At 32.2% G+C, this 14,369-nt stretch overlaps 1 protein-coding gene across 4 annotated transcripts in view; it reads right to left on the bottom strand.

The window, feature by feature from the left end:
• Positions 1–14,369, bottom strand: part of LOC138934001 (solute carrier family 7 member 14) — a 103,034-nt gene that overhangs the window by 43,708 nt on the left and 44,957 nt on the right. For all 4 annotated transcript variants that reach the window (XM_070297350.1, XM_070297352.1, XM_070297353.1 and 1 more), the window contains exon 3: positions 4,122–4,269. In XM_070297350.1, the coding sequence (XP_070153451.1) occupies positions 4,122–4,265 (144 nt within the window). In that variant the 5' untranslated portion in view covers positions 4,266–4,269. The remainder of the gene's footprint in view (positions 1–4,121; positions 4,270–14,369) is intronic.

The raw sequence follows: 14,369 nt of genomic DNA on the forward strand, positions 1-14,369 counted from the left end.
CATTGATATCCGCCAGATGTATCGTCATCGTATTCAAAATAGAAAGAACGCAACGACGTAAATTTATGCAAATTCTGCATGAATTATTACCATAGTGCCTGCATTAATCTGTGGCAACATTGACGCTGATTTATATCGTTCGCGAGAAATTACGGGAATTTTGATAGAATTTTTGAGGTTCACGAGAAAAATATATCGCTTTACAAAAAAAAAAAAAAAACCAATCAGGAAAAAATCATTTAATCCTTAATTACACAGTAGGACAAAAATATCACTCTTTCTTTCTCTCTGAAGTGCGATAGTACGTTTCTCGAAGATATTTTCGCGCTGAACACGGTACCGTTGTCAGAATTTGTCTAGCACGTCAGGATTTTGAGTAAATTGGAATGAAAGGGGCCAAAAATGACGTTTTTGGCAATTTTTGACATTTTTTTGCGGCAAAAAGAAAACTGGTTTCTAAATAAACTTAATGGCATCTGAAAGTATAATTCAAGAGCTTTCAAACGAATTTTGACTCATGATTGTATGACATTTTTTCATCAAGTTATGGCTGTTTGAATTTTAAACTTTTCGTATAATCTACAGTACAAAAAAGGCAAATACATACATATTTGCTTGCGAATATGCTTACTTCATTTTTTGCAATGCTCAATTTTCGAAATACATTTATGTATTTAATATCTTTATGTATTAATACCGTTTAAAATCCAATGTTTTTACAAAATAATAAACTTACGCGCAGACACATAGACAAATAAACAGAAAAGTTGCTATAAAAGTGGCTTGAGAAGCTATAAAAGTTGCTTGAGAAGCGCTTTGAAGTCAACAATTCCGCCATTTTAAATTGACAATTAAGTGTAATAGCATATGTTCTCAAAGTTTATACTTGACCTATTCTTTGCAAATAAATTTATATTATAATTACTTTTTTTTATTTGCTGCTATATATAAGTTTATACTTGACCTATTCTTTGCAAATAAATTTATATTATAATTACTTTTTTTATTTGCTGCTATATTTATCTTTCTTGTAAATTATACAGAATGTCTAAAATTCAAACAGCCATAATTTGATAAAGAAAAGTCGTACGATCATGAACCAAAATTCATTTGAAAGCTCTTGAATTATGCTTTTGAGATGCCATTGAGTTTATTTAGAAACTAGCTTTCTTTTTGCGGCAAATAAAAGGTTAAAAATGGACGAAAACGTCATTTTTCGTCCTTTTCATTCCAATTTACTTTAAATCCTGACGTGCTAGGTAACTTCAGACAACGGCATTGTGTTCAGCGCGAAAAAATCTTCGGGAAACGTATCATCGCACTTTGAAAAGAATTTTGTGTGTCCTACTGTGTTATATTTGAATCATAAAACTCTCTGGAATTATATTAGCAATATGTTAGAGTAAATTTTATTACGTGAGCAAAATTTATTTTTCATATTAAAATGTGGGACAAACGCGTGAGAAAGCTAGTGGAGTTGTATGAAAATAACTTACAGACCGTCAATAACATTTTTTTAAGTTAATTTCATCATTAAAGATATGTCGATCTTACACAAAATTACTTTTAAAAATTACTTTCACTATAAAGTTTGCATTTATTATTATAAAGTTTTATTATTAAATTATTATAAAGTTTTATAATATTATTAATGTTTAAAATTATTAACAAATTATTAATGTTTAAATTAACCACTTAACATATCTACATTAAGTTAAATTAATAAAAAAATGTATGTGGACCGTTTAGGTTATGCGATATACAGGGTGGGGCATTTATATTAAGACACCTAAATATCTAAAAAATAAAGTAAGATAGAAAGAAATGTTTTTTTACAAAAATTGTAGGGTTCAGAGAGGAACACATGATGAAAATATGGATTTGACCTTGAGTGACCTTTTCAAGGCCAAGTCAATGTGATTGATGTTTTCTTAAATGGAACCTCTCCATTTTTATTGCATATTCTTGTAGCTTATCTTGAGAACTTTTCAAAACACTGTAATAAAATATTTTTTTATTAAATATTTTTTAAGTTATTTTATATTTTAATCTGACATATTTTGATATAAAAAATAAAATATCTCGTAAAATATTTAGTTTTCGATAATCTTACCGTAATACTTTTATGTACAGAATAAAGAGACAAATCAATTAGTGTAAAGAAAAAAACAAATGATTGTTTAAAAAAAAATACATTGTAAATAATTACATACTTTTTCTTAAAAACAATTATTTTGTTAGATATGCACTTTGGCGAGAGCAGTAAGCGATGAATTTGGCGAGAGCATGACAAAATGTATACACGCGCGTTAATATCTACGAGTATTTGCTTTCACGACATGCATGTGTCTAAATTCAATGAATATGCAAACAAATTGACAACTAACATTTACACCGTATTTAAACCATCGAAAGTTGGTTTTTTCAGAATCAAAGAAAATTGATATAATTTAATTTGTTATTTAATTATCCATCAGATTTATTTCATTACTTTTTTTCAAATGAATAAAGGGTTATGAAATTATTTTTAAAAATTATCAAAAAAACGTGATTTTTCGAAATTTATTAACTATAACTTTTTAACGAAGCATTTCCGGACCTGTATTTATAGAAATTTCTTTGTTCCAAATTCAATTTCTCCTTATAAGTTTCTGAAGTTTCATTGATTTGACCTGGATATTTCTCCACGAAATATCCACTCGATTAAATTATCGAAGTTTGCGATTTTAAATCTTTTTCCATCGGCACAAAATGAACGTTTCAAGCAATGTCGATCAGGATACTTGTCCGTTCTCAATGACTATCGCGTAACGAACTACACTTGCCCCATCGTTTAGTGGCCTCCATTTGGATTTCTCGCGTGCTACTTTCGCATTAGATAAAATTTGCGCTTTAGCCACAGCCAGTCTTTTACTTGTGTACGTGTGTCGAGCCTGTGCTACTTTTCCTACAGAAAGTGGATCGGCAATTGGGAAACTTTGCGACGGTTTATATGCATTTCAATTGCGGTACCGTCTGCTAGAAACGTCCACCAATGTAAAGTAATGGCTTTGCAGCATCGGCCACTACCATCGCAGTTAGAAATACAAAAGTTTAGTTAGAGATACAAAAAGTTTGCCGTATTCCTCTTAGCGGCGCGACTGTGAAAGCCGACAGAAATAACGCGACGCGAATCGCCTGGATCCATACTCTAAAAAGAAAATTTTTTCAATCAAATAAATACATTTTGTTAATTTTGATTTTTTTGTTACTTAAATAAATATATATCTTGTTTCCAAAAATATTTTGCTATATTAAATATATTCGGGATAATATCTATTACGGCGATTCACCGTCGCGACATCTATGGGAGAGTTTTCTAATCGTATTTTCGAGAACCATCGCGCTCTTTCGGCCCGACGCTGGTACCCCCCCAACCTCCCCCCCCCCGGTTGTCTAGCTTCACTTGTTCCTTCGCCTCCTTTTTTCGTGTCGTCGCTGCGTGCGTTACTCTTGTCCTGTCGAGACGCGGTCACATCGTATCGTTCGGTCGTTTAAAGTTAAAGCATCTCCTACTACTACGTCGCTGTATTATTCTTTCTTTCTTGTCCTCGCTATCTCCACGGCGTTCGCTCATTTTAACAAAATAAATTATTATTTACATGTAATAAAAATTATAATTTTTAAAATACATTATTTAAAATTTTAATATAAAAAAATATTTATATTTGAAGGTTTTCTCTTTCGTTAAAATTAAAGAAAATTTTCTTGTAAATTTCTATCAGCAGGCACGCACGTGTGGATGCCTCATTTTTACCGTTTTAATAGTCTGCCTGTCACTCTAATTGATAATTAAGAACAACGTTAAACGCCTACCTCTTTAATTAACCCTCCACACTTGCATTTGTTTTTAGTTGCCTTTCTGCTCACGCTAGGCTCACTAGCTTCCTTTATTCATTCAAGTAGTAACTCTAACAAGCAATTGGAGGGGAAACAAAATGACCGATCTAACAGCGCCGTGAATAAAAATGCGAGAAAAATGAAAATTTCTCATAATTTAATTATGATATCCCTTGAAGAATCCAAAGAGCGAGATCTTCACAAAAATTGTTAAAAATTATATCGTCCATTATTGTCATTACCTGTAATTTCTGCTTGGAGTCGGCTGGATGAAGCGGCTCGGGACCGATTTTGGGCTGATTACCCTGCAGACTTTCGATGTTCTTTGTACGTATCAGCTTGCCAAAGAGCTCGAGGCCCTTCTCCCGGTCCAGATCGAGCTTCATTTTTCTGCAAATGAAAACGAGAGAGGACAATTATTCACTCACGCGCTCGAAAAGTAAAAAATAAGCATGTCACAATAACAGGAAACTTTTGATCGATGTTTCCAAACATTCTATGTGTTACGGTGTGTATGTGTATGTGTACGTGTATACATAATACATATTAAATGACACGGAAAACGCATCAGAGAAAAGGGAAAGACGCGGATGATTAAATAAAACAAGGCTCGAGCATCTATCAACTGTCAGTTGATCAGCTGTTGAAAAGAATGGGGGAAAAAATAACGATTATAAAATAAATTTTCGTAAAAATGTGTAAATAATCTCACTTTTTGTTAAATGGAAATTAAAGAAATATACGTTCTACGTAGAAACACATTAGATATGTGGTAAATAATGCATAAAAGGTTACACCTCACCGATTTTATCGTCACTTAAATATGTTGTAGGGAAGGTTCTTCTGAGTAATTCCCCGCAAGAAAAAAGTGGGGGAAAACATTCGTTTAGAAGATATAATAAATTGAAATTTCACAATTTTAATGCTTTCTTTGAAGTATTATAAAATAAAATTAAGAACAGTGATATATTTGTGTACATTTTATTTCTTGCAGAGGACGTAGGAAATATTTTTGTTTACGAGATAGGTACAGGGTCATAGATGGGTTATATAACGTAATCGAAACCAAATTTTTATTTTAAATCAGAAATAGATTTGGGTTAGGTTATATCTTACGGAAGTAGAGCCCCCCCGTACGGGGGGGGGGGGAGAGGCGGAACCCACTGCATTCACGCATATACTTTCCCATCCACACAACAATTGTGGGGTGGATCTCGCTTTACGTTGTAAAGTGGACACAGTGAATTCCGCCCCCCCCCCTCTACGGGGGGGCTCCACTTCCGAAAGATATAACCTAACCCAAACCCATTTTCAGTTTTAAAAGTAAAATTGAAGATATGACTCAAAAATTCATGTAGTCGCACATTGAAAGCTGTTAACGAACCGCGAGAAATAGGTGAAAATCGATTATTGACAAAATATCTATGATCATGTACCTATCTCGTAAATGTAAACAAATACTTTTTTTATGTCTATCCTACAACAAATACAAACTTTACACTAAACTTTACTTTTCCTAATATTAGTTCATAATATCCGAGAAAAAGCATTAAAAGTGTGAAACTTTAATTTGTTATATCTTCTAAACGAATGCTTTCCCCCACTTTTTTCTTACGGCGAATTACTCAGAAGAACCTCCCCTACAACATATCTAAATGACGGTAAAATCGGTGAGGTGTAACCTTTCATGCATATTTACCAGATATGTAATAGACATGTGTGCGTAAAAAATAATTAAAAATGTCGACAATGTATAAGACTATTATTTCCAGCAAAGGGTTAATAATATCTGTCTGTACATAATCCCTTTACAAAATTAAAAATAGCTTCCGCTACGAGTATGGTGAGTAGTTTAAAGGTTATCAAATAAATAAGGATAGACAAGTCGTACGTTGTTTATCAAAACTTTCAGATTATTGCTTTCGATATTTAAGACGGTAATATTGAAGATAGAAAAATCGTATTTAAAAAACGTGAATAAGGATAAAATATTTTTCATGAAATGTATGTTATATAAAAAAAAATTAATGAAATATCCACCGAGAGAATAAATCGTACAATTTATTACGATGAGAGCGAAGTAACTACCACGCTAATACAAATGAGAACAATTTCAAATATCGAACTATGAAAAAAAAAATTGTTTGCGTCGCGAATTCCATCCGTCTTCCCGTCTAGAATTACTTGAACAACGTATGTGCGAAAAAAATGGCTAACTCCGCGGCATAATCGAAACGCAATTCGACCGTTTCCGGAGACAAACGAGCTCTGAGAAAAAAAAAATGTTGCGTGTGACACATGTGCTCGATGCTCTTTTCTCCGGCTCGCTTGTTCCCATGATCGGAAGTCGCATACACGAATTATTGATTTATTATCCGGCAAAAAGCGCTTCTCCTCAACGTCATGGCACATCCTTCTAGTCCTGCAGATAAAAAGTTATGTTTTTATTATCTTGTTAAATTATTCAATAATTCCCGAAATCGCAACACTAAGATTTTAATTATTCGAAACTGCTATAAATATCAGATAATTTGTCATTAATATAATATATAATTTTGTAATTTCTCTTTTTTTTATCGAATCCTTTGCGTTTTTAATATATAATTTTTTTATAACAAATTTATTGAATTTTTAATTTAAAACAAACTTTTTCTCGATTAAAATGTCAAAGCATCACTATCTTAAAATATAATTTAAAAATTTTATTGCGCCACAGCTTTAAAACTCTAACAGATTTTGTTCTTCTCAGAATGTTAATTTGTATATGCATATCTGATATATTATAGATATTATAAAAGACGTTGCGACAAATGACAAAAACTTGGAGAAAAGGAAAAGAAAGGAGATCACACGATATTCAATTGAATTACTACGAGAGAGATATTTTCATAAATCGGCGCATACAGCACAGAATTGGAAATAGAATTGGAATAGATATTCGGTGAATAATTCCAATGGGATATCGCGGACATATTGGGACGATTACTCATCTCGATTACTCTCTCGAGTCCGATTAAAGCGAAAGAAATCGCGCTACATTCGCAATCCGGCCGTCGTTTGTAATGCAGACGCGATGCGCTCTTCGCGGATTATGCAAACAACGACGCAGACGCGGATAATCACCGAACGAGCGAACGGGAAGGTGAGGGATACCCTCGGTGTATTAAAGGGGAATAAATTATTCAGGCGGCACACACGCGGCCGAAAGGCTGACAGTAAAGTTTACTCCGATAATAAACTTTCCCTCGATAATAGATTTTCAAGGTACGCCAGGAATTTTGCTCAAGGAGGAAGACAGCAGCACGTGCGACATGTCATGTTGACAAGTCACGAAATCTGTATCACTCCGAACGAACGCGCGAAATATCCCAGCAGAAATATAAATTGCACCCGACAAGATTTATTCCACGATCAAATTGAAATTTCAGATATGTGAATTCTGACGAATATAAATATGTAACAGAAGCAACCAAATTTTGAACTTCCTTTCCATTTTTGTAAAATAAAATGTAATAGTGGAAATGCACACATACTCCATGATATTTGAAAAATCATTTTTTTCCATCTTCTCTCCCTCTCTCTCTCTCTCTCTCTCTCTCTTTCTATTTTGAATATATGTATAATGTAACAGCCCAAGTAACAGAGTAACATTAAAAGACGACATAATGACATTTATTTTTGGTCTATAATGTCGGCAACTAATAATTGACGTTTAAAAGACCTCATTTCTTAGATTAGCCGAAGACGTAATTTTGAAGACATCCTATGATCGTCCAAATAAAGTCCTGTTGTAACTAATATTGGGATTATAGTTCATTTGCTTACCGCTATGCGCGCGCGCGCGCGCGGCGCGCTATTCGTATTACCTATACCCGTATTTAAATTTTTATCATGAGCGTATATAAAGCCTGCAAAATGCGGCTAATGACATTGTAATTATTTTTATCAATTCAATCTCTGATACGATTCCCGTACTAGGAAATTCAGATATTGAACTGATTTTTGGAAAATTGAACAGATAATATCCGATTTTTATTTATTCGAACAATTTCTATCGGAATAAGTGAAAATCGTTTGTTATTATTTGCTTAATATAAAACAGAAATTAACTTCGGGTATATAAATAAAATCTTTAATTTTATAAATTAAATTATTTAAATTTATTTAAATTTACCTACAATATATATCACATTAATATGTGTTATATTACTATTGTAATTGGTCTTAGTTTTGCTGCCAAACAAACGTCAAAAGATGATGTCCCGTGGATGTGACATATTGACGTAATTTTCGAGTCTCATGAGACCTAACTTAGGATTTTAATTGGTCATTTTGTGACTAAAATTTACTGTTATTGTGACGTCAGTTTGCTACTTGGATATAACTATTACATGACTGTAACAATCATATAACATTATAGTAACATGTTATATTCCTGTTATATAACTGCAATTTTATATGAGTGGCAAATTACAATGTTACATGTAACAAATACGTTATATTACTTGTTACATTCCGTTTTATTATGGCAATGTTACAGTTATGTATCTGTGTTTGCTGGGTATGTCATTACTCTTAGATTTCCAGGAAACGTCATTTTCAAAGATGGCGACAGTATGATACGACACGCACGAGCGGCAAATTGGTAGGTTCAAAAATTTCGACGAAAACAGCCTGTGCAGAAAAATTGCGATCTCCACGAAAGAAAATAATAGCATAGTTCCGTTTCGTCGTAACGCGATCTTTCTCGATGATTTCGCAAGTTTTTAATTAAGAACGACGCTCGTGCCGCTGCTTATCGCGTGGATATCGTGCCGAGAAGACATTTGCGATGAAAAAGAAGAAGCGTGTTTGCGTTTTTCGATTCTTGCCCCACCATTAATGCTTACAATCTTTGCCTTTCTTTCCGGAAAAATAACCTTGCACAGTTAAGAAATTTGTGTTAGATTTAACATATATGTATCATAGCATGTCTCAAACGGTCCACAAATTCCACAAATCTTTGTGCTAATTGAACATGATATGGATATGTTAAATGACATAATACTATTGGCGAATTCGATTGATGTGCACTCGCTCCGTTTCAGTGGCTAGTAACTTTTTGTTGCTAGACGCACATGTTTGGAGCGCGTAGTTTAATACTGACCCGAGTGCGGTTACTTGCACTGACCTGGGAGCGATTACAGGTACTGATCATAACATAGTGCATTTAATAACTTCTTTAGTGCTCACATGTGCAATATGCGACTTGTAATCAACAAGAGAGCAGAGAAAAACCTACAGTAATCAACATAAAAAAGTAAAATATTAATATATTTAAACCCATACAGCACTAAAAGCTTGCAACAACATTGCTGCAATATTGCAATATTGCATATTGTAGTTTAATGTTGCAGAAATATTACAAAGACATTATTTTACAATATAACTTTAGTAATGGTACAGCAACCTTCCAAAAATATTCCAAAAAAAGTATTCGATAATCGCTAGTTTATTCGTTTACCGCTATGCGGCGCATATTGCGCTATCTATTCCGCATTTAATTTTTAGTCACAATGATTATATAAAGTTTACAAAGAGCGACTAATGAGATTAAAGATATAAAAACTATTTTTATTAGCTTAAATTGTATGATATAACCCCAACACAGGGGACTCAGACATTGGACTAAGAATTCTTTTAATAGTTTCCATTCGTATATAAAATCAAAAATTTGATAATAATTTTTTAACATGCAAGATACTTCAGATTTTAATAAATAAATTTTGAGATTATATGAAGACAAGAGAGATGTGAAAAAACTTGTATGCGTAAATCCACCACAATCTTTTTGCATATCTGAATATTTTGGATACAAAGAGATTGTGAATTTACAAAATTGCAAATTGAGTTTTTTCTTATTTCTCTTAGATATTCTCTGTCACTGAAGGAAGTCGAATGTGTACCGAAAAGTTTGCAATTTATAATTTCGTTATTATTGTATTATAATATAGAAAATCTATATACACACTAAATCCTGATTCTTATATGCCTATTTCTTATTATTTTTTTTCATATGTTAAGGATATTATGTCGATAAATATACATAAAGTATTATTGCATATATATTATATTGCTATGTTGCTGCAATATTATATTGCAATATTTCTGTAGGCGGACATTTTACTGTTGCTGCAATATCATAACAACGTTGCAGCAACATTTCGTAATGTTTCTGCAATGTTGCAATTTTGCAGAAAAATGTTGCTGCAATGTTGTTGCAATCTTGCGGTGCTATATGGGAAGGTGTTCTTGCGCATTCTGTTCGTTTTCTGTTTGAATTACATTAGTTCTCTCTGTTTTTTTTTACAATTTTGATTACATCAAGATCTCAAATATTAAAGAAGAAAAAAGTACACCCAAGTTTCTTTAGGTTAACCCCCGAGCTTGAACCATCCAGAAGGAAAGTCCACCATTACGTCCACCATATCCTTGTGCTGCATGAAAAATTTCGGAGTTTGCGTACATATCATGTAATTTATCAAATGTACTTTGTTTTAAAGGAAAATGTCGCTGAAACTAAATAAAAGAGAGATACTTTAAATATGAAATAATATAATAAATATTTAAACTATACATTGAAATTATGTGTGATAATACCTCTTTATTAGAATCTTCATATATAATACTTATTATATTTCGAACTTTCGGAATTTGTGTTTCATGTCGCATTAATACTGCCATCATTTCTTCATCGCTAGAACTGCTCGAACTATTTAACAGTTCATCTAATAATAATATTTTAGCTGCCATATTTTTTTCATTGGAATACTCAAATTTGCACTGAATTGCACTGTCGGAAATCTCAGTACAATTCAGTGCCTTCTGCACTAGTGCAATGTATTTCAACCGAACGTACAAATAAAACTGCACTGAGATAATGCAGTTCAGTCGATCACGTTTTCACTAGCACGTGTTTTTAGTGCGCTATCAACCGAATACATATAAAATTCTGAACCAGTACAGAGCAAGCCAATCGAATACTAAATACTGAAAGAGTGCGCACTAGTGCATCCAATCAAATTCGTTATATGTTAATATTTTAACACAAAATAAATGCAAGCCTCAAAGTAATTTGAAATAAATTTTATGTAAAATCAATATATTTAATTTTTTTAATAATAAAATTAACTTTAGAAAAAATATTATTGATGTTTGTAGTCACTCTCACTTCTATTGCAAATTAAAATCAATTTTTTTCTATAAATTTCGACAAATCCTGTCACTAATAGTACGGAACATATCTTAGAACATTGTGTTATTTTTATACTCTTTTCAGTTGTTTTAATAATTTAACATTTAAATTTAATTAACACAACAGCAATCTTAGTTAAATTAATACCTAAAAGTGTTAAATATTTAACACAAAAATTTTAACCGGCATATTTTTTGACAAGAAAACACAAATTTTCCGACTGCGCAACTTTGCAGAAAAGCAAGTTTTTTTCTACCCGCCTAATTCATGTAAAACTAATCTTTTCTCGCTGAAACATCTCTCGATACGAATTTAATCTTCTTAACGACGAGGTGCAATAAAGATTTGTGCGTTTGTGGCGTTTACTCGCGAAATGCGCTATTACGTGATTATCTTGCCGAAGTTCTCCGTTTCCATTGCGAGGAGAATCGCGAAAGCCGCTACGAGCTCGGGATAATAATCCGAGTCGAACGCCGGAAGCCAGATCGCTTTTAGCATGATTTATGACGCGCGTGTCGGCGACGGGAGTAATCGCAATGAGACCGAAATTTGCCGAGGGAATCGATAAATCTCGCGACGAGATCGCTTTCAGAACGCACGCGTGGAAGCGGACAATAAACGATTATATATGCGTCGAGAAATGCGATAAACTTTGGGAGTGAACTGACTGCAAACGCCAATAACCGGCTTTTTATAAATGAACGGACGTGGATAATTAGAAATGTAATTATCGGGACTGCGGTACTAATGGGCATGCCATTAGTAAATGGACGAAATAATTATATCCTCGCGATGGTGATTACTCCACAATTTGGTTCAACGTTCAACCTGTATTACAGCCGTAAGCTAAAACGTCAGATAAAATAATTTTATGACAAAAGATGGGGACGAGGCAGCTTCTATCACACAACAATAATATTTTCTAAATTTTCTGTGAAATATCCGAATATATAAAGAAAAATATTACTTATGTTAGCGTTAAAAAAATATTATCTTGTAATATACGTGGAACACTATATTTGAAACAATCAGGTCTAAGCAAGTCTTGGAAGGATTTAATATAAACGTAACAATCACAAAGAAATTTATAGAGATAAGAAAGAAAGTGTACCTAAGAAAGAATCGGTCTCGCGCGTTGATGTCAATACACAATTTTCACATTAAAATAAAATATACTAAATACTAAAAAATTTTTTTTATTTAAGAAAAATGATTTATTTAAATACTTACAAAAGAAATTATAAGTTATTTTAATCAAGCAGCAAATATATTTGAATTAATCTTTAGTCAAATATAAAATAAAAGCGATATATGCTTTTATTTGCAAATAAAAAAATTATATTAACTTTTTTATCTTTATTATATTAAATTACTTCTTTTAAAAAAACATTTTTTAATTTTTGACTGCTTCTTTCAAGAACACAAATTTTCCTTATTTTAATAAATAATTTTTTATCTTTAAATGAATATTTTTTCATATTTTAAAATTTTAAATAGTTTATTTTAAAAATTATAATTTTTATTACATGCAAATAAAAATTTATTTAATATGACAAAACATGTTTGGAAGCAAATTACATATTTATTTAAGTAAAAAAATCGACATATTAGCAAAATGTATTTATTTGATTGAAAAGAATTTTATTTTTAGTGTATATGTTATATATAATTGTACAAATGAAAATATTCCCTTTCTTTTTCTCTTCCTCTTTCTTTCCCTCTTCTCGACATTATTAAGCTCCAAATTCGGAAATTTAAAGGTTGATATTGGATTGATATTTACAAGATTCATATTGGCACAGTATCAAATTTTAAAAGAGATCGGTCACTTTTCGCTGGCCTAATAGTCTAGTAACTTTAGACAAAAATCGGGCAATCGCTTGGAAAAAATGTTAGCCAGCTGAATTTTGGCGCAAACCTTCGTTTTTGCATGAGATTGAAGGGGAAATTAAGTTTACCATTGTACAGTGGCCGTTAAGAAAAATAATTAAACAAATATGGCTCAAATTCGGTTTTTCTGCAAATATCTCGTTAAATATCGATTTTACAAAAAAAAGACAAGAGTAGAAAATTAAAGAGTTAACAATTATGCACAAGAAATGTTGTATAAATTTTTTTCGCACGAGCAATGCTTTTCACGTAAAACTTTATACAAGATGTACGATTTTTGGTGAAATTGCGCCGACAGACGATTACGTGGATTGAAACATCACACGCGCGCACAAAAAATGTCATAACTTTTGAATGAATCATCGTATAGAAATGAGCAAAGAATCGTTGAAAAGCTGAAACTTTCAGCTTTTTAATGTAATTTGTTTCATTATTGTACGACAATTTTTTAAAATTTTACGATGGTTTAAACAAATGTTATATGCCATTTTTGCTTTTTTCATAAAATCAGCTACAAGTAGCTTCCAAACAGTTAAAAAAAAAACGCCTGCAGGATATTACAGTATATACTTCATTCTTTGATCCTACGAAAAGAAAAAAAATTACAAAATTTTTTTTCTTTAAAATCAAGCTATTGACATTTTCAGTAATTTTCAAAATTTTTGATGAAACATTAAACTTGAAATCGTCATAAATTTGCGAAAAATTGCGCTAGAAAAGTATTTAAAATAGCAATTGAAAGCTTGGAATGTCTACTTTTATTTTATTATATTTACATTTTTTATGCGCGCGTTTCAATCCATGTAACGTCTGTCGGCGCGCTCCGTAAATTCACCAAAAATCGTACATCTTGTATAAATTTTTACGTGAAAAGCATTGCTCGTACGAAAAAAACTTACACAACATTTTTTGTGCAAAATTGTCAACTCTTTAATTTTCTACTCTTGTCTTTTTTTTGTAAAATCGATATTTAACGAGATATTTGCAGAAAAACGGAATTTGAACCCTATTTGTTTAATTATTTTTCTTAGCGGCCACTGTACAATGGTAAACTTTTTTTCCTCTTCAATTTTATGCAAAAACGAAGGTCTGTGCCAAAATTCACCTGGCTAACATTTTTTCCAAGGCTAAACTCTAAAGTGACTGTACTATAAATAGACGAAGCGCGAGAATATCGAGCGTCGTACGTATATAGCTGAACGTACAATAAAACGCTAAGACAAATATATATATATTGCCGGGGAAACGCCGTGTCTTTCTGATATTTTCTCAAGCTCGAGAATTCGAAATAGATCGCCATTCGCTCGAAACGCACCAGTGAGCTATCAAACTATTAGGATGACGGGGTACGATGCGCGCACACATC

The sequence above is a fragment of the Polyergus mexicanus genome, unplaced genomic scaffold (genome assembly GCF_030449975.1).
Source record: "Polyergus mexicanus isolate NDT 795.1 unplaced genomic scaffold, iyPolMexi1.0 SCAF_6, whole genome shotgun sequence".
Taxonomy (NCBI): domain Eukaryota; kingdom Metazoa; phylum Arthropoda; class Insecta; order Hymenoptera; family Formicidae; genus Polyergus; species Polyergus mexicanus.